Here is a 25,639-nt window from a genome sequence, read left to right on the forward strand (position 1 = left end):
AGTATCCCTTAGATGGCCAAGTGTGCAAACAGATCTTTTCAAGTTCTTAATCCTGAACATAAGCAGGAACAAATTATATAAGTGTAACAGGCTGTAACCTAGCCCTTTATATGATAGCTTCCTACTTTAAGTGTCCAAAATGTGTCAGCTCTTGAAGCACACACACTGAATTATTGTCCTTGGTTTTGTCTCCCACTTGTTCTTGAGGCATCCTGCTTTCAGTTTGGGGCTGGATGTGATAACTGGAACACCATAGAGTTTTACTCTGACAGTACTCATACTAAAAATGTTTGAGACTTGAGTGCTCTACTGCATAGTGCCAGGTAAATTATTTTGAGGAATTGTTCTGTCGACACATCTCTGCTGTCACTTACGCATCTTTCTTATGTCCAGTCATTTTCTCCTTGCCCTGTGGGGCAAAAGGGGCTCTACCTCAAGTGTATGTATGCTAGTATGAAAGTGCTGAGATGACAGCATTAAGGGTAAAGCTCTTGTACCTTTTCTGGGAAATCAGCATAAGCTGAGTGCCTCTGAAAGAACCTGAATACTAATGCTTGCAGCTGAGGAAACAAAGGAGGAGTTAGCAGTTTGCATGCAGTTGCAGGTCTACAATCTCACTGAGATCAGAGATACAGTGAAGTAGCTCACACAACTGGAGTGCTGCTGTGTCTAGGTGTGGACTCTGAGCAACAGGCTGGGGTGGCCAATAGGGAGAATTGGCCTGTGTGTGAGAGCAATGGGCATGTGTAGAGTTTTGCTTTGGGATGCCTAAACAGCTAAGTGTTTATGGGTTATGATTAGAGGGCAGATTAGCATGGGTGATAAGGTGTGCTACAAGGCTGTGTGATCAGGAGGAAGTACCTGATGATCCCTTAAGACACCTGTAAGTAACTTCATGTTCACAGGAGGCTTGAACCACAGTTACCTGCTGGGAAAGCAACACAGTTGAGCACAAGGAAGCCAGAAGGCTTCTGGAGTGCACTGATGACAACTTCCTGACACAGGCAATTGACGAGCTGAAATAGGGAGATGCTATCTTAGACCTAGTGCTGAAGAATTGATCAAGCGCAGTCTTGGCTGTAGTGAGCATGAGATGGTGAAAGTTCAGAGTCATAAGAGAAGATGACAGGGCAGATAGTGGGATCACAACCCTGGACTAAGGAGAGCAGATTTTGGCCTGTTCAGGGACCTACTTGGAAGAGTTCTAGCATGTAGAAGCCTATTCTGTGTTGGCAAAGGTGTGAGTTTTCTTTAATTTCTTTCACTGGTTGAAGTGGTACTGGACTCTTGCTGAGTCTTACTATAATCATTGTTAGTTTTTAGTTAATCCTTTAATAGCTTCCAACTTACTACTTTTCTGCATGTTAGCTCTGTGTAAGACTACTTTTGTTTAATACTTGTGTAGTTTGCTTTGTGTAGTACTATATAATAAAGAAATTTGAATGTTAGAAATTCAGGCTATGTAAAATTGAAAATGGTGTTCAGATGAGAGTTAATGAGTTAAGCATTCCACTTAGCATGGCAAATGTGGTTCTTAATTTTTATTAGAACTTTATTATTACTGTGAAATACTTAATTTTTATATGTGTTTTGGAATATATGTTTCATCTTTTTCATGTCTGTTTTGTGAAAAGGTAGCAAACTTTCAGTGAACCTTTTCAAGGTTTTGCTTGTGTAGGACAGAAGAAAGCATTGCTAGGGAAAGAGACTGATTTTATGACTTTAAGGTACACCCCAGTGCCTTGAGCTTGTGGAAAGTATTTGGAGTTGAATCCAGATATGTCAGAAGCCTTAAATTACAGGAGTGTTCATGGAGAACAAGAATGGTATCAGACCTGGAACAAAACATAGATGTTACCGAAGGAAACCCACAGGTCTAGCTTTTGTTGCATGTTGTATTTTAAATTTGTAATAATTAAAAATTAAAATGAGTAAAGGTAAGGAAGACAGAATTTTGAAATGGCAAGACTGTGATTGTTCTGTGCTTTTTGTATGCCCCTGTATAAATTGCACGATGTAGAATGCTGTTTCTTTGAAAGAAGCACTCTCTATGACTGTGTAAGCTGTAACAATGACAGCCAGCTGGAATACCTCCAGGAGATGGCTCACTGCTAAATGTATGCTGAATAGTTGAAATTTCATGTCTTCTATTCTTATTCTGTTGTTTCTATCTACCCATTGTCCTCTTACTTTTGGTTCCACTTCAGTTCTTGATACCTGTGCCTAATCATACTCACTTTGGATCAGCTGCTTCTAAGGCAGTGGTGGTCTCCATGCTTCCATGTATTTGCATGAAACAAAGTTAACTGTTCATACAACATACTGTTGCTTTTTAGGATGGACATTTGGCTGTTTCTTTTGAATGCTCAAAGTGAGAGCTGAATTTATTTAATGCTGGTAAACTTTCTTCATTAAGTTGTCAGGGAAGCAGTTTTATGTGGCAGCTTGTACTGACTTCTGGTAGGCTTTAAGGGGATGTGTTTTCTTCAGCCTGAAGGAGAAAAGGTGTTGACCCTTACTGATTTCTTCAGAGGGCTTCCTCTTCAAGAAATCATGAGGGTTAATGTAAGTACAGTGGATATGATACCCTTTGAAGTGATTTAATGTATGAAGAAATCAATGTAGTACAAAGGATTTGCATTGGACTGCTAAAATCATTAACTGATTATTCAGAAGTGTGGTATATAAAGAGTTCAGGTAGTCTCTGAAAGGGTCAATTTAACAAAGATTTGAGACATTTAAACAGGAAAATTTGGGTTTTCGATAGTTAACTTCAGCATAATTTTTCTTCCTCCACTCTGGCTAAGTATGTATATTGGATACTATACTCTGGCTTTCAGAGCAGAAATAAACTGTATTAGGTATCATGATGCAAGCCTAACACTTCCACGGTGTCTCCATCACCAAGACTGAATTCCAAATTAATTTTTATGTTTAGTTAAAATGTTTTATTTCAGATACTAAGTTTTTGTTTTTCACAAGTCTTCAAAAAGGACACAAGAGATTCATTTTTTCTAAATAAAAGCATATTTATAAATGTTCATGTTGTACCACTTACAGCTTACTCTGCACGTACTGTTCAGAAACAATCCTTTTGAATATTGTAGGAGGTTTGTCAAAGCCTTTTGTATAAAATTAATAATTTATTGGGAGATGTATTTGTTTCAGGACTATCCACTGAGTATGGAAGAACACTACTGGTGTACTAATTTTCCGTATTTATTACACAGGCTAATATGACAATTGATGGCCATCCAAGGAATGTGACATTTGTATCTAAAGACTGTGATGCAGATGCACCTGAGGGTAAGACGAATTAATTTCTTGCATTTTCTGAGATATAGGTGCACTCAGGTGTAATAAGCAGCTCTGTCTCTTCATGGCTTTGATTTGCTTTAGTCTAATATGAAGCTTTGCTGTATAGCTATGTCCAGAAAACAGCTTGCTTACAGCTAGTTTAATTTGAAGAAATTACTATTTTTAGTAGAAACAATGTGTAGCAATGCATTCCAGTTAGCTTTACAATCTCTGATTTGTTTTAACACGTATGTAGGAGACCTAAAATAAATCTTAGCTGGAGAGTAGTTTAGCATCTGAAGTGTCACCTCACTGTATACGTTTATCATACAAACATGTGGAGAAGTATTCTATGAAATTTTACAGTCTACTTAAAGAAACTGACATCTGAACTTCTCTCAGTGCAACTTTAGTGCAATTTTTATTAAGATGTAAATATGAGCTGTTGCATGAGCAACACCACCAGCGCCACTAGACATCTTAAGCTATTTTCCTGTAATCCTCTTACTGTTAATTTGTCATTCCCCATAACATCTAGTTTAACTCTTGGTCATCTGTGTTAATCATCCCTTTTTGACTAGTTATTTGGGCAGAAGATGTATGGTGAATATTCTGGAGCTGGGAGTAGTGACTACCAGATGGATAATTATGGAGCTTTCCCTGACTTTCCACCTATGCAGGCCATAATGTTGACTTTTTTTTTGAGAGAATGGTAACATTTTATTTAGTCTTTGTTCCTCTGAGACTTGACTAAAGCTGGGAATGAATTTTAGCCTGGTTTCATTAAAAAACCAAGCTACTTGAAATCATGCTGGATTTGGTTTTTACAATGTTGCCTTTCTCCTTCCTTTCCCTGTGCACAAAACCAATTTTTGCGGTGTTTGAATTGCACTGGCCATTGCAAGACTGATACTGCTGTTTAACGTCTCCATCAATTTTATATATTGCTTTGGTCTCTTGTTTAAAAAAATTGGTCTCGGCAAAAGATTTATGGCCTTCAAAATGGTCCAGATTTTTTTCAGGCTGAAACTCTCAATGGTTCTCACTCTGGCAAACTTTCAGCTCCTCTGTATAAAGAGGAGTTGAATTATATATCCATTTATATACTTACAAAAAAGCTTGACAATGTTTGATAATTGATAGAAAAGATAAATAGTTGTTTGGTTTTCTGATCTTATTATCAGTATTCTGTAACTACTGGATTCTGGATATGCTTCTAGAACATCTTAGCAGATCCTCAGGTTTTCTTCCTACTTCTGTTATTGGGAAAGATAATATTTAATTTTAAACACTTTTTCTACTAGTGGAGATAACTGGACCATTAGTTCTTTGTTCCAAATCTGTCAAGCTGTGGTCTCTTTTCTGAGGTGGTTTCCTCATATATTTAAACTCATCTTCAAATATAGTATGTAGGTGTTAGTCTTATACCTGATGGTTCATGTAATTTTGCAAGGGGGATCAATTTTTCTCCTGTCTCCCCCATACTTCGAATCCAACTTTTTCTTGGCTATTTTTTGACTTAAGGCAGTTTTAAGTGTTTTGATGTTTTGACAAATGTAATTGTTCAATTCATATTTGAACTGCCACATTTTTGTGACTAAAAGAAATTCTTCTGTGGCAGAGTTTAGAGCAAAATGTATCATCTTTCAAAATGAGATCACTTTGAGCAGGTTGTATGGGTCTTTGTTTCTTGTAAACAGCTTCTCAGCTTGGCTACTTTTTCCTGGGAGAAGAATATACTTGCTGGCACAGATAAGCTTGTTAGTCTTGACTTTTCTAGGAGAAATTCATAGAATCATAGAATAGTTTGGGTTGGAAGGGATGTCCAAAAACCATCTAGTCCAACCCCCCTGCAGTGAGCAGGGACCCGTTTAGCTGAACCAGGTTGCTCAGAGCCCCGTCCAACCTGACCTGGAATGTTTCTAGGTGTGGGGCTTCTACCACCTCTCTGGGTAGCCTCTTCCAGGGTTTCGCCACTCTCACTGTAAAAAAATTTCTTCCTTGTATCTAGTCTAAATCTGCCTTCTTTTAGTTTAAAACCATTACCTCTTGAACTATTGCAACAGGCCCTGCTAAAAAGATTGACTCCATCTTTCTTATAGGCCCCCTTTAATTACTGAAAGGCTGTGATAAGGTCTCCTCAGAGCCTTCTCTTCTCCAGGCTGAACAACCCCAACTATCTCAGTCTGTCCTCACAGGGGAGGTGCTCCAGCCCCCTGATCATCTTCATGGTCCTCCTCTGGACTCATTCCAACATGTCCGTGTCTTTCCTGTGCTGAAGGCCCCAGAGCTGAACACAGCATTCCAGGTGAGGTCTCACCAGAGTATAGCGGGAGAATCACCTACCTTGACCTGCTGGCGCCACTTCTTTTGATGCAGCCCAGGATATGGTTGGCCTCCTGGGCTGTGAGCACACATTGCAGGCTCATGTCCAGCTTTTCATCCACCAGTACCCCCACGTCCTTCTCAGTAGGGCTGCTCTATCCCTTCATCCCCCAGCCTGTATTTGTGCTTGGGATTGCCCCAATCCAGGTGCAGGACCTTGCACTTGGCCTTGTCCAACTTCATGAGGTTCCTATGGGCCCAGTTCTCAAGCCTGTCCAGGTCCCTCTGGATGGCGTCCTGTCCCTCAGGCATGTCAACCGCACCAGTCAGCTTGGTGTCGTCTGCAAACTTGCTGAGGCTGCACTCAATCCCACTGTCTGTATCATCAATGAAGATGTTAAACAGCACTGGTACAGACCCCTGAGGGATGCCACTTGTCACTGATATCAATCTGGACATCAAGCCATTGAACACTACCTTCTGCATGGGACCATTCAACCAATTCCTGATCCACCGAACAGTCCACCTGTCAAGTCTCACCACCTTCGAGAAGGTTGTTGTGGGGGACTGTGTCAAAGGTCTTACAGAAGTCCAGATAGATGACATCCATAGCTCTTTCCTTGCCCATTGATGTAGTCACTCCGTCATAGAAGGCCACTAGGTTGGTCAGGCAGGACTTGCCCTTGGTGAAGCCATGCTGGCTGTCTTGAATCACTTCCGTGTCCTATATGTGCCTTAACATAGCTTCTAGGAGGATCTGTTCTGTGATCTTCCCAGGCACAGAGGTGAGGCTGATGGGTCAGTAGTTCTCAGGGTCTTGCTTTCTACCCTTCTTAAAAATGGGTGCAATGTTTCCTTTTTTCCAGTCACCAGGGCCTTTACCTGACTGCCATGACTTTTCAAGTATCGTGGAGGGTGGCTTGGCACCTACATCAATCAATTCCCTCTGGACTCTGAGATGCATCTTGTCAGGTTCCATGGACTTATGTATGCTTAGTTGGTCATGAACCTGATTTTCCTCAGACTTTGTTCCTTAATCATAGGAACTGGAGTTGGACTGAAATAAATTCCAACTGTGCTTGATGGTATTTTTTGAGTACTTTGAATACTTTGCATGAGTGTTTTTCCTAATTTGCTTTGATCAATGGAAATAGTATAGCTGAGGCTCAAAACTAGTGTTCTGATGTGCTGAACACAAGAGTTGGCCTGTGTAAATGATGGCTTTGGTTTGCCATCATTAACGTGTTGTTGCGCTGGATACCTTTGAGTCATGTTCTCCTTTCTTAATAGGAAAGAGGTAGAGAAGATACTGATATGCTGTCTTCTGCTAGCCTATTGTAAGTAGAAGATGAATGGATATTTCTTAAGTGTGAACATTAACGTGATCAAAAGGCTATAGTGGAGTTGTTAACTACAGATACAGTCAGGCCATTAAAGTGTTTTTATAGATGAAAAAAGTTCTTTTTGTAATGCTCAACTTCAAAAAAAAAAAATAAAGTTGCATTACTGAAAAAACTTTGCTCACTGTTTCAGCCAGTCAACTTTCGAAAGTGTAAGTGTAATACTTGCCTTGGAATACCTGCCATTTTTAATACCTTATGATGAAAACTAATGAAAATAACTGTTGTAGATGCTACCCTTAAGCGCTGTGATCAGATAGAATATGTTGACAAGGGAAAGGTAGGAATAGTTTTTTTAAATAGTATTTCTCTTGTTTTTAAGGATACTAGAGACAGTGAAAATGCATGCAACTAACTTCAAGTTAAGATAAAGGTTGGCCAAGCATTTGTAGCTTTTATTGACTTCTCTGGCACTACGGTTTTATCTTATGTAAACCACTGAACTGGAACTAAATGCAAATATTGATTGTCTTCTCGGCACTTTGTTTTATTTAAACTGAATTAATTCGAACAGGTGTTTTTGCTTAAACAAGAGAAACTGACCTTTTAATGGCTATGCTGATAGATAAGCTTATAGCAGTCTCCTCTGTCTTATTGAGTACTCAGATATTGTAGATGTGATCTCTACTTACTGTAACCAAGTACATTTTTTTCTGAGATGGTAGGAGAGAGCTGATTGTGGTGTAGCCACTAATGCTCTCAAACTTCAGTATTGTTAATACTTCATGCTTTAATGGAGAGTGTTTCTATATATGTGTTTCAAACCAGTGTTTGGCCTGATGAGGGATAATTGTACTTTCTGGAGAAACGTGAGGCAGTTAAAATACAATCTTATAAAGACCACACTCTTAAGTGTTTATGGTTAAATATATATTCTGTGGGGTGTTAGCATTATAGTATTATATTATCTGCTTTCATGCAGCAAAGCTTGTCTCTACTCCTGGTGTGCAGGAGGTGAATCTGCTTTATACTGACTGCAAGAGGCTATAGTAGCACAACTATATGAAACAGAACAGAAGCCAAAAAGTAATAGAGCAGGCTACATCTTACAACTCAAAGTACCTTTTCTTAGTTACATTTAAACACCTTGCACAAAAGCTTTTTAAATAGTTTTTTGGAGCAGTGAGTTTAATGTATTTGTTATAGGCAAAACAAGTGTTAATTTTCAGTGTTTGATACAGTTGGGCAAAGACCTCATTTAATTATTGTTTTCAAGGACTAATGCCAGCTCAGCTCTTGAGTCCACAGTTCAGTTGAGCCTGAGGTCAGTTATGTGATTAAGACTCTTGCAGCTGGACTAATGCATTTAAAACTTAGTATAGGTTTAGCTGAACAGGTTAAGAGATTTAATGTAAATGAGCAATGATTCAGCTGCAAGGCTGTATACAAGACTCTTCCTAACCTTAATTATGAGATCTGATAAACCTATCTGCCTCTTGAGACCAGAAAACTGACAGTTGTTTTTTAAGCATCACTCACTTTAAATGTATAACATTCTATGAATCCCCTTCGGGTTCTTTAACTTCTGTAGTTGGGGAAATGAGCCTTACCCAAGGCCTGCTAAATACTGGGTATAGTTTATCTGCTGGGCCTTTGGCATAGACCTGCACTGAGTCCAACTGCATGTAAAGTGAGAAAGTAAAAAGGTTTTCTCCATTTCTAAGGCTTTGAACTGAGCAGGACTTGCCATGCTAATTAGATCTGTGCCTTCTTATAGGACTCTCTTGTCAGCTGGAAGACAAGTAGTACAAGACCTCAGGTTTTATTTTAGCCTGAATAAAGACTAGATGTAGACATTACTCAAGCTGGATAGAAACCTCAAGTATGAATGCCAAAACAGGAGCATATTCTTTGTTTCTCCTTCAGAGAAATCTAGCAGGCGTGCAAAATGAAAGCACAAGCAAGTTGCTCCTATCTTTCAGTATTAGTAATTTGAATTAAGTATCTTATGACCATAGGTTAGCACTTCCAAAGGGTTGTTTTAAATTAATTTATGCTTCACAGAAAGCCTGAATGAGGATTTTAGCAAGGACTTTATCCTTTTTCGTGTAACTTTACTCTGAGTCTATAGTTACACCTGACACTATTGGAGTCCTTTATAATCAAGAGAACTCAATATAAGTAAGCACAATGGTGCATGTTTGACTGCAGAAAGCCCTCTTTGGCAGCTGTAAATAGTATGAGTAACCAAGAGTGCTGTTAATCTTTCTGCAGTACGTTGTTTGAGGACACACAGTTGCAGAAACATCAATTCCTACACTTCTCTGAACCCACCCCTATGGACACATGTGTGCTGCTCTGAACTACCCCTCTTCTCCCTCCAAGAAACTGTAACTGGAGAGAGGAGGCTGCACTTACTAAATACTCTGAAATCTTAAATGGAGTTCAGCGGTAAAGCACATGCATATTCTATTCTTGTATCAACATCCTAATTCTATTGCCTGTTGGATTTATTCCCAACAATGAAGTGAAGTGCTCTGATACTATCAGTAGTTTGGAATAAGAGTTGAAGCTTCTTACAAAGGATTGAGGGGTATGCACACATTCTTAAAAGGAAGTAGTGAACCCAGTATAGGAACTCCTTTGAGTAAAAAACCTACCAACACTTTGTCTACAAAATGATCCTTTTAATAAAGGCAGTTCTCTTACTGAAAGAAGGCATCATATTTGGCCCCTCTATAAATAGAAATGCCACCAAATCTTTTCATCACTGAAAAACATTAATTACAGCATGTATTGGAAATACTTTCTGTGAGATGTTGGGACCTGCTTCTCCCGGTGTAATCAAATCATCTTTTTACCTTGGTACAGACAGTTGATGAATTCACTGTATAACATAGAATCATAGAACAGTTTTGGTTGGAAGAGACCTTCAAGATCATAAAGTCCAACCTTTGTCCTAGCTAAACACCACTAAACTGTGTCCCCCAAGTACAACATCTACCTGTCTCTTAAACACCTCCAGGGATGGTGACTCCACCACCTCCCTGGGCAGGCTGTTCCAATGCCTCACAACCCTTTCAGTAAAGAAATTCTTCCTAATATCCAGCTGGAAACTCCCCTGGTGCAGCTTAAGGCTGTTTCCCCTTGTTCTGTCACTGGTTACTAGGGAGAAGAGACCAACTCCTGCCTCACTACAGCTTCCTTTCAGGTAGTTGTAGAGCATGATAAGGTCTCCCCTCAGCCTTCTCTTCTCCAGGCTAAACATGGTCGAGAACAGTGTGCAGAAAACTTAGACAGCAACCGTAACTATAGCTGGTGAAGCTGCATAGAGATATTTCCTGTCGATCTTCAAATATGGCTTACCCAATAGAATTAGAAAGGATTAGTTCATGAAGATGGTCTTTTTCACTGCCCAAGATGTGTCCTGCAGCTAGGTTGGATGAATGACATTGGACTGGGCAAACCCTCTCTGAACTAGAGAAACCTGACTGGATTAGTCAAATGTGTCATAAATTATGTGTCTGAAGGGGCAGAGGATGGGAAAGGATGGGAAGGAAGCCATTGTTTTCAGAGCATCATTAATGAGAAAATCACTGATTCACATCAACTTCTTACTTAAAAGAATTTGGCATTGCGCATTTTAAGTTTGACTCTAATGGTAGTTATAACTGGTTTTGTTCTCCAGAGAATAAGGAAGGCACTGAAAGTTGCCCTACTTTGTGAAATGCTTCTTTGAGTGTTAGCTGGCTATAAATACTTCTGTCTATGGACAAAATATGAGACACTCCATGTAAGGATATTAAGAGGTCAAGATCAATGTGTTAAAACATCTTTTCTCCCCATTCTCCAAATTTGTTTTCCATGTGACGTGAACTCAGGATGGGGAAAACAATGCCTCTCACACAGGACAGGCATCCTTCTTAAGCAGGCAGCTAAAGACAGTATGAGGCAAGTAGAAATGACGTGACAAAAATGAAGTTAACATTGAGGGTCAAATGGTGTCATATAAGTTTAAGCTTGTACCAAGCTGATGCTGGAAAATGTGATGGGTGCTAATGGGAAGTGTTTTGATTAGAATGAAAATGATAGGTTATGCTGCCTATTGACCGCTTGCTTTCTGGAATCTTGCATCCATGTTCATCCCTAAGGTATTGCCTTTGAAGTTTATCAGTAGCTATGTCTTTAAAGTAAGAGTTGTTTGCCTTTAGTTTCTTAAAAGTAAGATGTTCAAGGGAGACTCAGAAAATACCTCTTGCAGAAGTTCAAATTTAAGTTGGTGATTTAAAGGCAATAAATAGCAATTATATGGCTTGTGTCCAAATGCATCTGGCGAGTGTTTGTCATTAACCCAAATTGTACGTAGTGTTTCAAAGGGTATCTAGTTTCAACAAACAGAGAGCACCTTTTCTCTCTGCAGGCTGATTTAATGGGTTATTGCTTCCATGTAGGAAAAAACCCCCAACATTATCTCTGTTTGGTTTTAACATGGCTTCAGATTTTAGTCATTGGTTAGTGCTGTACCTTTTCACTATACACACCGCCTTCTAGCATTAGTGTTTTCTTCACTTGAAGGTATTTAATAAATGCTAAAAATCAAGTCATCCTTTAAACTTAAGAAAAATGAGATTAACAAGTTTAGCTCTTTGAATCTCATTAAATGGGTTTCCTCTAGTCTGTTAATACATGCAAATCTTGTCACACTCACAGCTACTCTGTAACCAAACTAAAATAGAAACCTTATAGCTAGGTGTAGTCTTCCATTGTAATGCCATACTTGTGCCAGGATGAACTCCAAATCTAATATGTCAAAGACTGATAGGCTCTTTGAATGCATAGAGGGAAATGGTGAGACCTCTTGCCTATGTTTTGCTAAAGCTTGTTTGTGCTTGCTTGCTTCTAAGATTCAGTACTCTATGCAACTAAATCCTGCATTTCCTGTTCGTACATGCCACTTTGTTTAAATTTGACTGTTGGAAAAGATGGTTGTGTGACCCAGATCACTCAATAGAATTTTGTTTTCATTATTTAGCATTCAGAAACTTTGACTAGTGACTTTTTTATTTTCCTTTCAGCACAAAATCTTGGAGGATCTGACTGGGAGCCTCCTTATGCTATCAAGTCCTGTTAGCACTGATGGGACTTGCAGATTCTTGAGCCATTTAATGTAAACATTCATAGTGTATAATTATCATCAAGAAATTGTATGGCTGCTGAAATAATTAATGTACTGTAAAGTAACTGCAAATAGCTATTGGTTATCCAGACTTGTAAATTTTTGTTACAAAATCAGATCTGACTATTTGTTATAAAACCAGACTAATTCATATTGATTACATCACTTTCTGGCTGTCTAGGCTAATATTGGGTTGGGTTTGATTTGCAGATATGCAGTATGAGGTATTGGATGCAACTTCTCTATAGCTTGAGTCACTGAAAGAAGGAAGAGTTTGCCTTCTAAATGACAGACTGTCCCAAAAAGTTTTTCCAGGCTCCTCATTAGTTCTTGGTTTCCATGTTCCTGGCTCCTTCTTAGCCTGCTAAATCTTTTCCTTTGGCAGGATTTGATTCCAAACCTGCTAAGCAGCACTTGTTGAGTAAGATAGGTTTTTGGACTAGGCTTTATCCAGCTAGATATTTGGTTTCTACAAGTCTCTTCTAGGTGCCATATCACTACCACTTCCAGCTAAGCCAAAAAGATAATGAAAAAAAAACCCCAAACCACCAAAACCTAACAACTAGGATGAAACAGCAGTCAGGTTTTTTGTGCTTGTATGTTAGACCTGTATGTAAAAGATCGTAGCTAGCTACCAATTATTGTTTAACATCCGAGTGATTTGATACTTATGCTTCTATTTCAAAGTGCTGTCAGCTTGATGTGTTAGAATCTAAGTGATTCATGTCTCTAAATGGGGAGCTGTTGTAGCTATGTAAAACCAGTTGGGAAATGTTTTCAAATCCTTGCTGTATGTGAATGGACCAATTCCAGTAGCGTGTTTTCCAACATGCTTTTCAGTTTGATCAAAGGGATAAACTTATTGCGAAGTTAACCTTGAGGCAAGCAGTGGTGAAGCTCTGTAATACTTGCATTACTGTAAAAGCTGGAAAAGCAACAAATTGAAGTTTTAAGCAATTTCTGGAAAAAGTGAGTTGAAGGAGAGGTAACTGGTACAGGATGCCACAAACTAAAAATCTTAAAAGCTTTATGTAGCAGATGACTTAGCTGGTGAAACCAGAGAGGCAGCAGCAGAGGGACTGGCTGTGAAGTGCAAAGACAGGCTCAACAGCTGAATGAGGCTAGTATTAATTTTCTGTGTGTATATATGTGTATATATATCACAGCAGAGAAGAATATGGAGTAAATGGGATGTGCTCGAATAAAATATGCAAAAACCCACGTTTGTAGAAACTGCTGAGTAACAGGCAACTAAGAGCATAGTGGTGTTTGGTTTTTTTTTTTCCCTTGTTTAGCCACCAAGTAAAGAAATCAATAACTGCATTTGTGACTGGGGGCAGCTGTTACTGGCATTCCTTGAATCTGTTTCCAGAGCAACTTGTGAAAGTGATATGTCAAATACGATCTTAAACATAAACTTCTGTGGAAATTGGAAGCCCTAGACTGACCTTAACACTTGAAATACCGATGAAGATACTATGTTGTGAGATGATAGGTAAAAGAGCAGAGGGGAAACTTGTAATTGCAAAACTTAATAATATGCCTCCAGATATCCAAAGGCTCCTGAAACTCATTTTGTCTTGTTCATCTGAATAAGTTTGGTCTGAGACCAAAGCCAGAACCAGAAAGAAATCCAGGAGGAGGAACTCTCTTGAGGTTTCAAGATTTATTTGCTGCTTATTTCCAGTATGTTGTTTGAATTTTTTTTAAATGGGAAATCAGTACATGTCTCAAGATTGCGTACAGTACTGTAGCACTCTTTCCCTACAATGGTCAAAAGGGATTCTGATCACTCTAGTATTCATACTAGAAGTGGAAATGTTGATGCTTCTTGAGAGAAAAATAAGTTTGACATTATGCAGTCATGAATATGGAATATGGCTGTAGGGGTCTTAGACCATTACATGTCACTTGGTTTATGACCTAGTTGAAGTGTCGTGGGTGTTTGTGGGCCATTAACTTCCTTAATGCAGTTTCTTTGTGCAGGCCAAGTTACTTGACTGTTTTGGGGAGTTTCATTACTGTAAATTGACTATAACTCTTTGCATGATTTCCCTAGTGAAATGTTGAATAGCAAGACAAAACTAAATAATGGGACTCTTACTCTATGTACTCTAAGCTACATATAGCTAATTCATTGGTCTTACGCATTTCAGTAGTCTTTCATAAGTGGTTGGAGTTACAACACATTTTTCTTGTCCAAGATGATAGCCAATTAAGAAATTTCTTTTATTTTTAATTTTGAGGAAGCAGTACATATGTTGCTCCAAAGAAAATGTTGCCAGTATAAAAATAACAAGGGCTTTGTCAGAGCCCTTAGTTTACCTTAGTGAGTCCCTTAAGGGGCATACCTATCTTGGAATCATTCTACCATCGAGTAAAACATTTGCTATCATAGATCTTTCAAGTAAAATAATCCAAAGGCTGCTTCATCTTCTGCTGTTGCTTAGTTTCTGGTAAGTAAAGACATGTTTCTCTGAGGCTGTTTTCAAGCCTGAATTTTTTGCCTTGTGCCTGCTCAGTTCATAGGAATTGTAGTATTTTTCTCACTTTGTTTAAAATACTGATAGAGGAAAATACACTTTTCTGGCAGAGAAAAACATTAATATTAATACTACTTGTAGGTGCCAGATAACATCTAAGAAGGTGTTTAGGAGTGGTCTGTCTAGCTGTGTTCTACGAGTTACAGCATCCAAAGCCAACTAACTGTTCTTGCTCTAGTTGTTTACTCTTTGTCAAATGCATTTTAACTTTGTTGCAGAAAAGCCGTAGTAAGAAAACATGAGCCTCTGAAAACAATTCAGAGGCAGTTGACTTGTTTTATTGTAATGTAGAACTGACTTGACCTATAGGAATGTTGTTTGTTTGAAGATGAGATGCTGCTTGTCTTAAGTCATGTAACCCAAGTGAAGCATACAGGAATGGCAGTAAAAAAATAGATGTGTCATTGTATCTCAGTAACACAATAAGAAATAATATCTGGAAATCAACCAAACCCTAGAAAGATTCTGTTTAAGATGTCACACAGCTGTTGCAATTCTGCTGCATCTGAGGTACCAGAAATGTGCACTAACCATCATCCCATGTAGATGTTCATATCCAGGTTAGGTGATTTAAACTGTGAGGCCAGATGCAGGCCCAGAAGTAATGCCTGTAAGGAAGAAATGGTGGTTTCCCCTTCATTATGCTTTCCCAGGTGAAATATCAAACCTTTTGTGACTTGATGTATAATTTAAGTTCAGAAACACATCAAACCTTTTCTTGAAATTCAAGTTGAGTTGGACTGCAAGCAGCAGCTGCTTTTTCCAACACAGCTTTTGAATGATTGGTAGCAGGGCAGTATAAACCACTAAGTGTTCTTGGATACCTGAAGGCATGGCTTCAATGCTTTTAGGATTTGGAGTATGCGATGCTTATATGTTCTAGCACAGTAAAGCAGCAGGTTTTCCTTTGCAAGTAGTTTTGTGTATTTTAAATTGGGCATGTAAACCTCATCTGTCCTGTGGATGACATTCTCAGTTTGGGTTTTCTGTCCAAAATACCATGTTTAGTGTTAGATCTATCTCTGTTTCTAGATCTACCTTCATGTAATTTGGATTGTAGTGATTTTTGAGCATATACAGGACCTCAAGAGGTAATCTGGTCCAACCTCCTAGCGTGGTCAAGGAGAGCAGGTTGCTCAGATCCTGAGTTGTCAGTGTCTCCACAGATGTAGAATCTGAAACAGCTTTGGGTAGCCTGCTTCAATGTTTTAACTATGGTGATGGTGAAGCTTCTACTGTTATCTAGTGGGAACATTTCTTGCTGCAACTCTGTCATCAGTTGTCCTTTTATTGTGCAGGTCTAGGAAGAATCTCACTGTGTTTTGTTGGCCCCCACTAGAAAGCAGCGGTAGCAGTAAGACACACCTGCAAACACCTTTACTTCAAGTTGAACAAACACACCTTTGTTGTATGCAGTGTGCCCTAGCTGTTGCAGTGGTCCTCCACTGGACTTACTGCTGTATGTCAATGCTTCTTTCTTACTGAGGAGTCCAAAATGGTGCTGTTACAGATGCGGTTCCAGTCAGAGCAGAAGGAAGCGATCACTTTCCTGGACTTGTTGGCTGTACTTCTATTAGTGGAGCCTGGTATTCAGTTACATTTACAAATTTACAGAGGCTGTAATCTGTTTTGTTGTCCAGTTGATTAATGAAGAGGTAAAACAAGTGTGCACCTCAGTATTGACTCCCAAAGGATGCCAATGTTTTTTAAATTGTGTTGTTCACAACAACTCTTCCATAGGAAAGTATTTCCTTCTATAAGCTCTTGTGAAAGCTTACAGTATTTTGAGACGCAGAAAAGACAGACTTCATTATTTGTAAATAAGTTCTCATAATTTGAGTTTTCATTACATGAAATAACTTTTTAGGCTTTAAGATTTGTTTATCAACAGATTTGTTTATCCTTGTGATTAATCTTAAACTAGCTAATTCAATTCTTGGAAGAAGTCTTTGTTTGAAAATATTAGTACATTGAACCTAAGTTTTCTAATTCACCAGAATGAAAAGCTTCATGAATGGACTTGAAATAAAATATAGCTGACTCTCCAGGTAGTCATGGCTGTTAGTACTTGTCATCCTTTGTTTAACAAATTGTGTTGTTTTGAATCCTGGCTGTTTGGCTTTGCTTGGTCAGCAGTATGTAATATGCTGTATTCTTAAAGTGGTGGTAGTTATCTGTAGGAGGCTTGGTAGCTTTCCATGTATACTTTTGTTTGAAATGATCAACATGTATCAGTAATATTCCCAATGATCATTCTGGATAATAAGTAGTTATCTTAATTCGTGTAATTTGTTATAACTTGTTTTAAATTATGTCCTATGGAGGAATAAGTTGATTAAAATGTCATGTTATGTCAGCCTATTTAGTAATATCTTTGTTCAGAAGGGGTAACTAAAATGTAGTTAGCTGAACTTGTGGCACATTCCATGGAAATATTTTCAAGGTCAAATTGTTTTAAAATATTTACCATCATCTATTTAATACAATTACTGTAGAGAGCCATCTGAAAATCTTTTAGCTGTTTTTTAATTCAAGTAACCAGCTGGAGAGCTGCAGATGGTGTTGACAATACTATTTGCAATTATGAAGCATCTTCACTTTACCAGCATTTCTTATTATGTGAGAAACTTCACCTTTTCTGTGGACATGTCATGTTAGCAAATAATGCAGTGTTGTGAGTGGTGTGCTACTTGATAAATTCTTTTTCTTCTTTTGTAGGGTGGGTACTATTAAGTGGTGTTAAAGGGGATGGGGTGGGGGGGTTATCGGTTTTCTCTGCATAATTGAGATCTAGTCTGGAGAACCAGGAAGAATTAGTTCAGCCAAATTCCTTCCTTGTGCTTTCACTCTGTATGTGTTTAGTGGTGAAGCATGCTTTCTCTAATTAAGCTGGTTTGCACTTTAATTATCTGCAGACTATGCCTATTTGTGTGTTGTATCCCTTGTGTCGAGTAGTAGTGGAATCCAAATTTAACTTATTTTTTTTGTCTGCTGATACTGAGTAATAGGTTCCAGAAATCAGTCTGCTGCATAAAGTAGTATTTAACTCAATATTTTAAATTACTCTGTTAGTTTTACAAAGTATAAGTCATTGGAGAACTGTTGAGGGTATGGAGTAGTTTCTCTGTTCAGATACAATCATTCTAGATGCTGTAGGGATTTGGTTTGGGGGGATGACCCTGGCAAGGTCAATGGCAGACCTTCCTGAAAAAGACCTGTCCTTACCTTCTTAACTGTTCTCCCTCCAGGAAACAGTGAGCTATAGCATGTGGTATTGTTAAAGCAGCTTGTTATCTAATGTGAAAGTGGAATCTTGAAATAAAATATTTACCTTCAGAAACTGATGACTGTCAGCTTGTCACTTTTTAGGTGGCTGCTAAAAGTTAAACTATATAAGCAGCAGCATATCACTTGGGTGGGAAGTCTGTACTTCAGCTGCACCTAGGGGCTGTTTCCAAATGTGGGGTCAGAACTGAGGGAAGAACAGGCAATTGTGGGTTTCCTACTTTCTCTAGTGTTCAAATTGTTTAGATACCAATTTCTGCTCTGAAATGGGCTTTAGGTGGGGTTTGAAGCATAGTAAATGAGAAAAACAGGAGGTCACATTATACCTTAGCATGAACTCGGTGCACCCCTCCTTGCACTAGAGAGGTTTGCCAGCTGTCTCGTGTGTCCTGCTGGCTGCCCCCTAACATGACCTGTTGAATGTTACAGGCTCAGTGTCCCATACAAGCTTTTGTGCCTTCTGTCTGCAGTCTTAAAAATGCCTTGACAATTTGATTCTTAATTCTGTTAAAATCTGCCATGTCATGATTGAGAAGAATACTTCATTAGTTTTTTTCAGATGTGGCTCTATTTATGGTGTTAGAGAAGGAGTAGGATTTAAGCAGTGCTGTCAGGTCTTGGGTACAAAAAAAGCCCTCTGCTGTCTGGGTCACAAAAGGCCCAGTATGTGGGGGGTTTTTTGCCTACACAACTCAACATTGTAATTGACTTTGATTTTTTACAAAACTTAGGCAACCCTGGTAGAGAGACATTTTTTCAAAGTACTAAAATGTGTGTTTTAGTACAGCATCTGCTTTGTATCTTCTCCTTATGGCTACAGTTAATCTAAAATGGGAAGTAACTGGAGTCTGTCAGAACAGGCAGTAATTGACACATTTGTTGGAGAAATTGTACACAATAGTAATGGGCTTTCCTGTGTAACTCTTACCTTATTGTTACCTGTTTTCACCTTCACTCTCCCATAATAACAAATATCCCTCTTGTATATACCTTCTTGGTAGAGGAGAGTAAATTTGAGTTTATGGAGTGTAATTTTTCTTCAGAGCTGAATATTCTCCAAAACTGTTGAATTATTATCCTGTAAATTGGAATTAGCTGGTTTTTATTTGTTCTGTGTTAATCAGTACTGTTTGCTTTCCTCTTAGATCAGTGTATTGTTACTCGGACATACCTCTTTCTTCATAAATTCTGGTTCTTCAGTGCTGCCTATTACTTTGGAAACTGGGCATTCATTGCAGTAAGTACTTTGATTATAAAGATCACTGAATTGAGCTGGATAACTTACAGTATTTGTCACTGAATTGTTTGCATCACCACACTGCCATTTAGTTTTACATATATTGCCTTTGTATGCCCCTTAATTGAATAACAGTAACTCTTACTAATTTTAAATTTGCAGGTCTTTTTAATTGGATTAATTGTTTCATGCTGCAAAGGCAAGAAATCAGTCATTGAAGGTGAAGTGGATGAAGATGACTCTGACATGAGTGATGATGAACTGTCTGTTTATTACCGTTGATTGCCCTTTGCCTTCAAGATGGAAAAATGTAATTTAAAGTTATGTTTAAAGTCATACCCATGTGGAATTGATATCCAAATAAGCATCCTTGCACCTGTAAAAATAGAGGAAATAAGTGTACTCACTTAAAGGGGTAAAAAACTGAATATCACTTCTTGAGTGTCACTGTTACATCAGAACAAATATTGAAGCTGGTATTGAATAATACATAGAAAATATTTTATGATTAAACTTATATGTGACTTTCCGATGTATAATTTGGTGAACTGTTGTAACTATTTCATAATTCTTGATTATTTTCTGTTAACTTAGGTTTTTTTAAAATACTTTCATGCCTAACTTGTAGGACTTCTTTTTATTCAAGTTTATAAATAAAATTAGGTAGAATCCTGTAAAACAGCTGGTGCAAACATTGCTAGAAAGATTTGGATGGGGTTTATATTTTCAGAAGGATGTGACTTAACTCTTGAATTAGTTTTGCTGGCATTTCTGGGATTCCCATATAAAACGGTAGCTAACAAGAGACTGTCCTTAAAGTATGCTAAAAACATCCACTTAAGTTGTGAGTTCCCAGTTTGTGAAGAATAAGTCTTTCATACTGTTATCCCCACTGAGTTACCATGGAAATCCTCAGGTAACTATGAGGTGGCTTTTGATCTATTAAAGGAAATCATTCATGTAAATTACAATATTCAGCGTTGTTGCAGTGTCTTAGTACAGTTCAGTTCTGAAACTGCCAGGTGCCTGACATGGTAATAACCAATGGAATAATTAAGATGTGATTAATCTTTAACTTATTTTTCTCTTTAATGCAAATTGTCTAGTTTGAAGTTTTCTCTCAGAATTTAATGTAAATTTTGTCAACTTGTTTACAAGCCAATATGTTTATATAAACACACTTCATAAATATTTTTGTCATCTTGTCTTTGTAAAGTAATGTTATTTTAGCTATATAGTTACTGAGCTATATTTCTAAGGCTGAAAAATATCTGCAGATATCCTTTGACAGACTCTGAAGAGAAAATGTTTACAAGTAGAGATTGTCCTACCTGTGGGAAATTATAGTCCATGCAAGCACATGGAAATGTAACTTAGGTAATCTTTTTATAAGACTAATTGTTAAATATGTATTGAAATGTAGGGAAATTATTAATATAATGTCCTACTTACATGTTTGCAAACTCTTAAAACTGACAGGTTTCTATTCAGTTATTTCAAAAACAAGTCTGCCTCTTCCTGCAGTATTTCAGAACAGCAGGCTCTCAGGAACTTCTGAATTTTAATTTAGTTTCAGTATTTTAAGAAGTCTTAGGTGGGTTGCTTAGTTAATGTATGAACACAAGGGACTGGTGTTTGGACTCTTACAGAAACAAAATTGAAGTATTTAACAAGCCTTCTGTGCCAACTGCTCCAATAATGTACATATTTATTTGCAACCTGGAAGAATGATGTTATAGCTTGATCATAAGTGGCAAATATGCAGTCAAGTCTGCTCAACTAAAGCAATTAATCTGTTTGCCACAAGTGAGATGTTTGAAAGGACAGGAAGGTGATCAGACACTCATAGCAGGTACTGAAACTTGACTAGGCTGGCTGAGCTCCCTTTGACTAGAATTAGTTGAACGCTATTTAAACATGACCATTGGGGAAACTTGCAAGGAATTATTCCTAAGAAGTTCAAGTAACTCAAATGAAAGGTGGAACCTGATGTTGACTGTCTGGAAGCTGCATCCAGAGGATATTGGGAAGTTAAGAGTATGCTGCTTTGTGGCTGCCCTGGTGGAAAACTTACACGAGCTAATTAAATAAAGTTAATCCTCAGATGTTCTCCTTTTTTGTGGGTTTTTGTTCATATTTCATCTTTAGTTTTAACCAATGATAATTGTCACTTCCTCCTTTGGCTGTATCATGTACAGATTGGTTTATCTTTGAGTGTAAGATTGTGCAGTGATACTCAGTTTTGCAGAGTTGTATCCAGCATATATTAAATTCTCCTTGGGGAGATTGCTGCTTGTCTGGGGAAGGTTGGCAGGAAGGTGTTGGTTTTGTGCCATGTAGCTGCTTGCGTGTTGCATTCAGACCTAGGGGTGGCTGGCCAAGATTCCTGGCCAGTCCCTATGCGTAAGTTGCTATAAGTCTTCCCTGTTTCCAGGCTTTTCTTCATTTCCAGGTTCTTCCTAATCCAGTCATGTTTCCTGTCTAAATCGTCTATAATCAGAAATCCAATGATCTGCCTTTGGCTTGGTTGCTTTGTCTCTTTAATTGGAGGATTCAATAAGTACCACTTTTTGATCCAGGTGTTAACCAGATTTACAAATAGCCCATCGCTTGTTGCAGTTAGCAAGAAGCAGGCTTCTGCATGAGAGTTCAAAAGTTCTTTCAGACATTTGCTGTCACCCTGTCATACAAGCAGGAAATAACTGTCAGCATTTATAATCAGAATTATTCTTCACCTGCCACGTTCTCACTAAAGTTTCTCAGGAGTTCAATAAACCATTTTACTGGCAAGTTTTTAAAAGATTTTGTATACATTAATGTGACTAATGAATATACACTCAAGAATTCATCCCTAATCAACACTTCATGTGATGGCAACTTGGCGTTTTTAACCATACCATGCCTTTAAAATGAACTAGAGGTGTTTTTGAAGCTTACTTCATGATGAATTTGCCAACTGGATTTGTACATCCAGTATTACACAGTGAAGAAAAGTAGCAGTGAAATTTAAGATGGTCCTGGCTTAAATACTCAGCTTTGATCAATACTTGCAGGAAGTTTAAGAAGCAGAACTTCCAGTGTATTATTTCCTAGTTGTCTCTTATGCTGTCTTCTGTAAAATATTTGCAAGTAAACCAGTTTTCTTTCACAGTTATCCCTGCTGTGGCAGAACTTGTGGTATGATTGATTGTTTCTATTGTATTTTCTGCTTTGACTTCAGGAAAAGAATTCAGGGTGAACTTGAGACTGTGCACTCAAGAGAGTAATCTGCTTCTAGGTAGTGCCTACTTGTAATGGTATCATGCCACATAGAATGGTAATTTCATGCTCAGATAATATTACAATTTAAGCTACAAATTAGTGAACCCTTTCAATGCTCATGTTTTGCTTCTGAATAATCAGTGCAGCCATAACTCTTCAGATTCTTTGTGGTGTTGTCTTCTGCTTAGAATTTGTATTTGGGTTCACAGCAGTTTTGTTATTTGACTTTCTCAACACAAGTTCCTGAGTTGGACAGTGGCCTACAGCAGCATTTTGAAAAATGTCCCCTTGTAGAAACTATTATGTGGTTTGTCCTAAAATAGTGGGAACTGTTGGTATGTGTGGCAGAGTTACAGCTGAAGTGTTTAAGAAAACTGATTAAGTGTAGAAGTTAACTTGTCTCCATGTAAGGAAGTAGATATTCAACCCATTATGTCAGCACTGAAACTGTTCTGGGTATGGATAGGGAAATAAAGCACTGCTTGAGAGATGAAACAAAGGAAATAGCATCGTGCCTTCCTAAAATAATTTGAAATACTCAAGCTGTAACATTTTTTTCAGGCTCTTAGTTTGAAGCTTGTAGTTCATATTGTTAATACATCTTCTTACATCAGTGTAGGCCTGTTTTCTTGCAACCTTCTGCAAAGTCAGCTTTCTTGCAGGTAAAGCTAAGAAATGAAACAAAGAATCACTGTTTTTCCTGTAAATGTGTGTTTTGACTATACTTCTTAAAAGAAAAAACTTGTTTTGATTGTGGTAAGATATCATTTGCTGTTAGTAGTCTAAATTTTAAAACAAATTCTGTTTCTAAATTAAGATACTTTGCCAATTCTGGGTAATTAAATTAATTGAATTCTAGTGTTCTTGACTAGCTTTAGTGAGATGTGGTTGTTAGAAATAATCTGGAAGTTGGGCTAATTTTAACATCCTCCTATTCAGAGAGATTGCATGAGTGATAGCACTTCAATCAAATTTATAGCTATAAAGAGGATTATTTCTTTGAAATAAACAGACAATTTAAGCACTTTTAACAAAATCATACTTACAGCTGTCTTCCAGACTTACCTCTAGGAAGAGTGATATATTTAGGGGGTCAGACAGAAGAATTTAGTTTCTTGAGGGCTAATATTAGAGGTAAGCCACACAGATCTGCTAAGTTTCCTGATCCTCCTGTGTTCACCACCCAGAAGGACATGTGGGACCCTCACTTACAACAGCTGATTAATGTTGAGCCTTAATTTTACTCGTTATACAAGTATTTGCTTTTTTGCCTGTAAAACATACAACTCAAATTTTTTTGATGTTGAAATTCTTATTGTGAAGAATCCGATCTTCTGTAATGGTAGAGACTGTGAGACCATTCAAAGCAAATATGAAGCTGAACATGTGTGTAGTTCCTACTCAAATTCAAGTCTGGATATGTGGCTTTTCACCAGGATGTATTTTACTTTGCGAGAAAGTAAAATATAGATTGATTTAATGGCACTTCTGCTAAGCTACTTAAACGTAAATCATGATGTTACTGTGAGCTATATAGAGTTTGAAAATTCTGCTATGTCTAGTAAGTGTATCACTTCAACTGAGAGTATTTCAGAGTCAGGACAGCAAGAAGGACTTCTAATGATGCGAGTGTCTATGATACTCCACCCCCTTCCCCCCACCCCTCAGAACTTGCAGCCTATGGACTTATTACTGTATTAAGCACTTGAAGGAATGTCTCTGGGACTGGAATGTTTGGTTTTGACACTTCATGTGTAATTTAAAAGTACTACTTATGTCCTAAACTTAGAATCATAGAATCATTCAGGTTTGAAAAGACCCTTAAGATCAAGTCCAGCCATTAACATAGCACTGCCAAGTCCATCACTGAACCATGTCCCTAAGTGCCATGTCTACACGTCTTTAACTTCTCTAGGTTGTTCTTCTCTGAACTTTTAAGTTGGAACAGTGCAAATTTGCATCATTATTGCCTGATGACTTTACAACCTTTCCGAATAGAAATTGCCAAGATGCTGATGGCAGGTGTATCTGAATTGCATGTACTATTCTTTTGGAATGGGCCAGTGAAGAAAGCTTCAGTTTATTGTCAAAAAGAATGTTTTCTTCTGTTTTGAGGTGCCTAGTCCTGAATGTAGGCCAGGTTCTTATTTGAACCTGAAAGTTAAATTCTTAATGGACATATCTTTCTAGTGCATGGAGAAAAAAAAAAAATTACAACTATAAAACAAACTCTAGAGGAATCCTCATTTTCCCCAACTATGAAGCAGGTACTTTTTTAAGAAATTGATCTTGGAGAAATAGTGATACTTTTATTAATATCTTTGGCTAAGAAAATATGCCTTTTAAGTTGTATGGACACTAACAGGATTATTTTAGGGTAGCATTTTCAAAAATCGGGGTGCAGCTCCTACTGAAAACCACCTGTGGGAGTTCAGATCCTAGGTGACTTGGAACATGCTGCTTTGTGCTTGAAGTATTTAAGGAAAACATAAAACAAATTGTTTTCCTTTCCAGTTCATGGAGGAATTGAAGCAAAAAGAACTTTTAACGAATGGAGTCAGAACGTGCCAGCGGTTTTTGTGTATTTGAAAATACTTTTCTGAAAAATTAATGCAGTCATTCTAGAAAAGAATGTGTTTTGAAGAAGCAATTTTTCATAGACAAGAGGTTGAGAGAAAAGACTCCTCCATGTGCTAGATCCACAGAAGAACTTACAGCTTGCACTGTAGAGCTCAACACTACTTCAATTTTAGACAGTCTGGTATCTCAAAGTTAGATGCTCCTTCACTCCAGGCTGATTCTCACTGTGGACAGAATTAATGCTGCAGGATGATGTATGCAAAGCTAGGGTGCTAAAAAGGAGCTTGCTGGTTAACAGATGCACAGGACCTAAACCTGGTGTGTAGGTTCCCAAGTTTTGATCTATAAAGGGACTTTTGTTGCTGACAGGGTATCGGATTTCTCTGACATCAGTGGGCAGCTGATCTGGTTGAAGATGTCCCTGCTCATTGCGGGGGAGTTTGGACTAGATGGCCTTTAAAGGTCTCTTCCTACCCAAACCATTCTATGATTCTCTTCATAGAATCATTCTCCTGATGATTTAGATGTAAGAGCTATATTGCTATTTGGAATGTGGCAGAGATGAACATTTGATGGAAGTTAGGTAGGGTCTGAA

At 38.0% G+C, this 25,639-nt stretch overlaps 1 protein-coding gene across 1 annotated transcript in view; it reads left to right on the forward strand.

Moving 5' to 3' along the window:
• Window positions 1-19,682, forward strand: part of LMBRD1 (LMBR1 domain containing 1) — an 88,143-nt gene extending 68,461 nt beyond the window's left edge. The window contains exons 14-16 of the mRNA XM_086461494.1: window positions 3,231-3,306; window positions 19,112-19,203; window positions 19,366-19,682. Of these exons, the coding sequence (XP_086317620.1) occupies window positions 3,231-3,306; window positions 19,112-19,203; window positions 19,366-19,485 (288 nt within the window). The 3' untranslated portion in view covers window positions 19,486-19,682. The remainder of the gene's footprint in view (window positions 1-3,230; window positions 3,307-19,111; window positions 19,204-19,365) is intronic.
• The last annotated feature ends 5,957 nt before the right edge of the window (window positions 19,683-25,639 follow it).

The sequence above is a fragment of the Leptosomus discolor genome, chromosome 2, assembly GCF_034619465.1.
Source record: "Leptosomus discolor isolate bLepDis1 chromosome 2, bLepDis1.hap2, whole genome shotgun sequence".
Taxonomy (NCBI): Eukaryota; Metazoa; Chordata; class Aves; order Leptosomiformes; family Leptosomidae; genus Leptosomus; species Leptosomus discolor.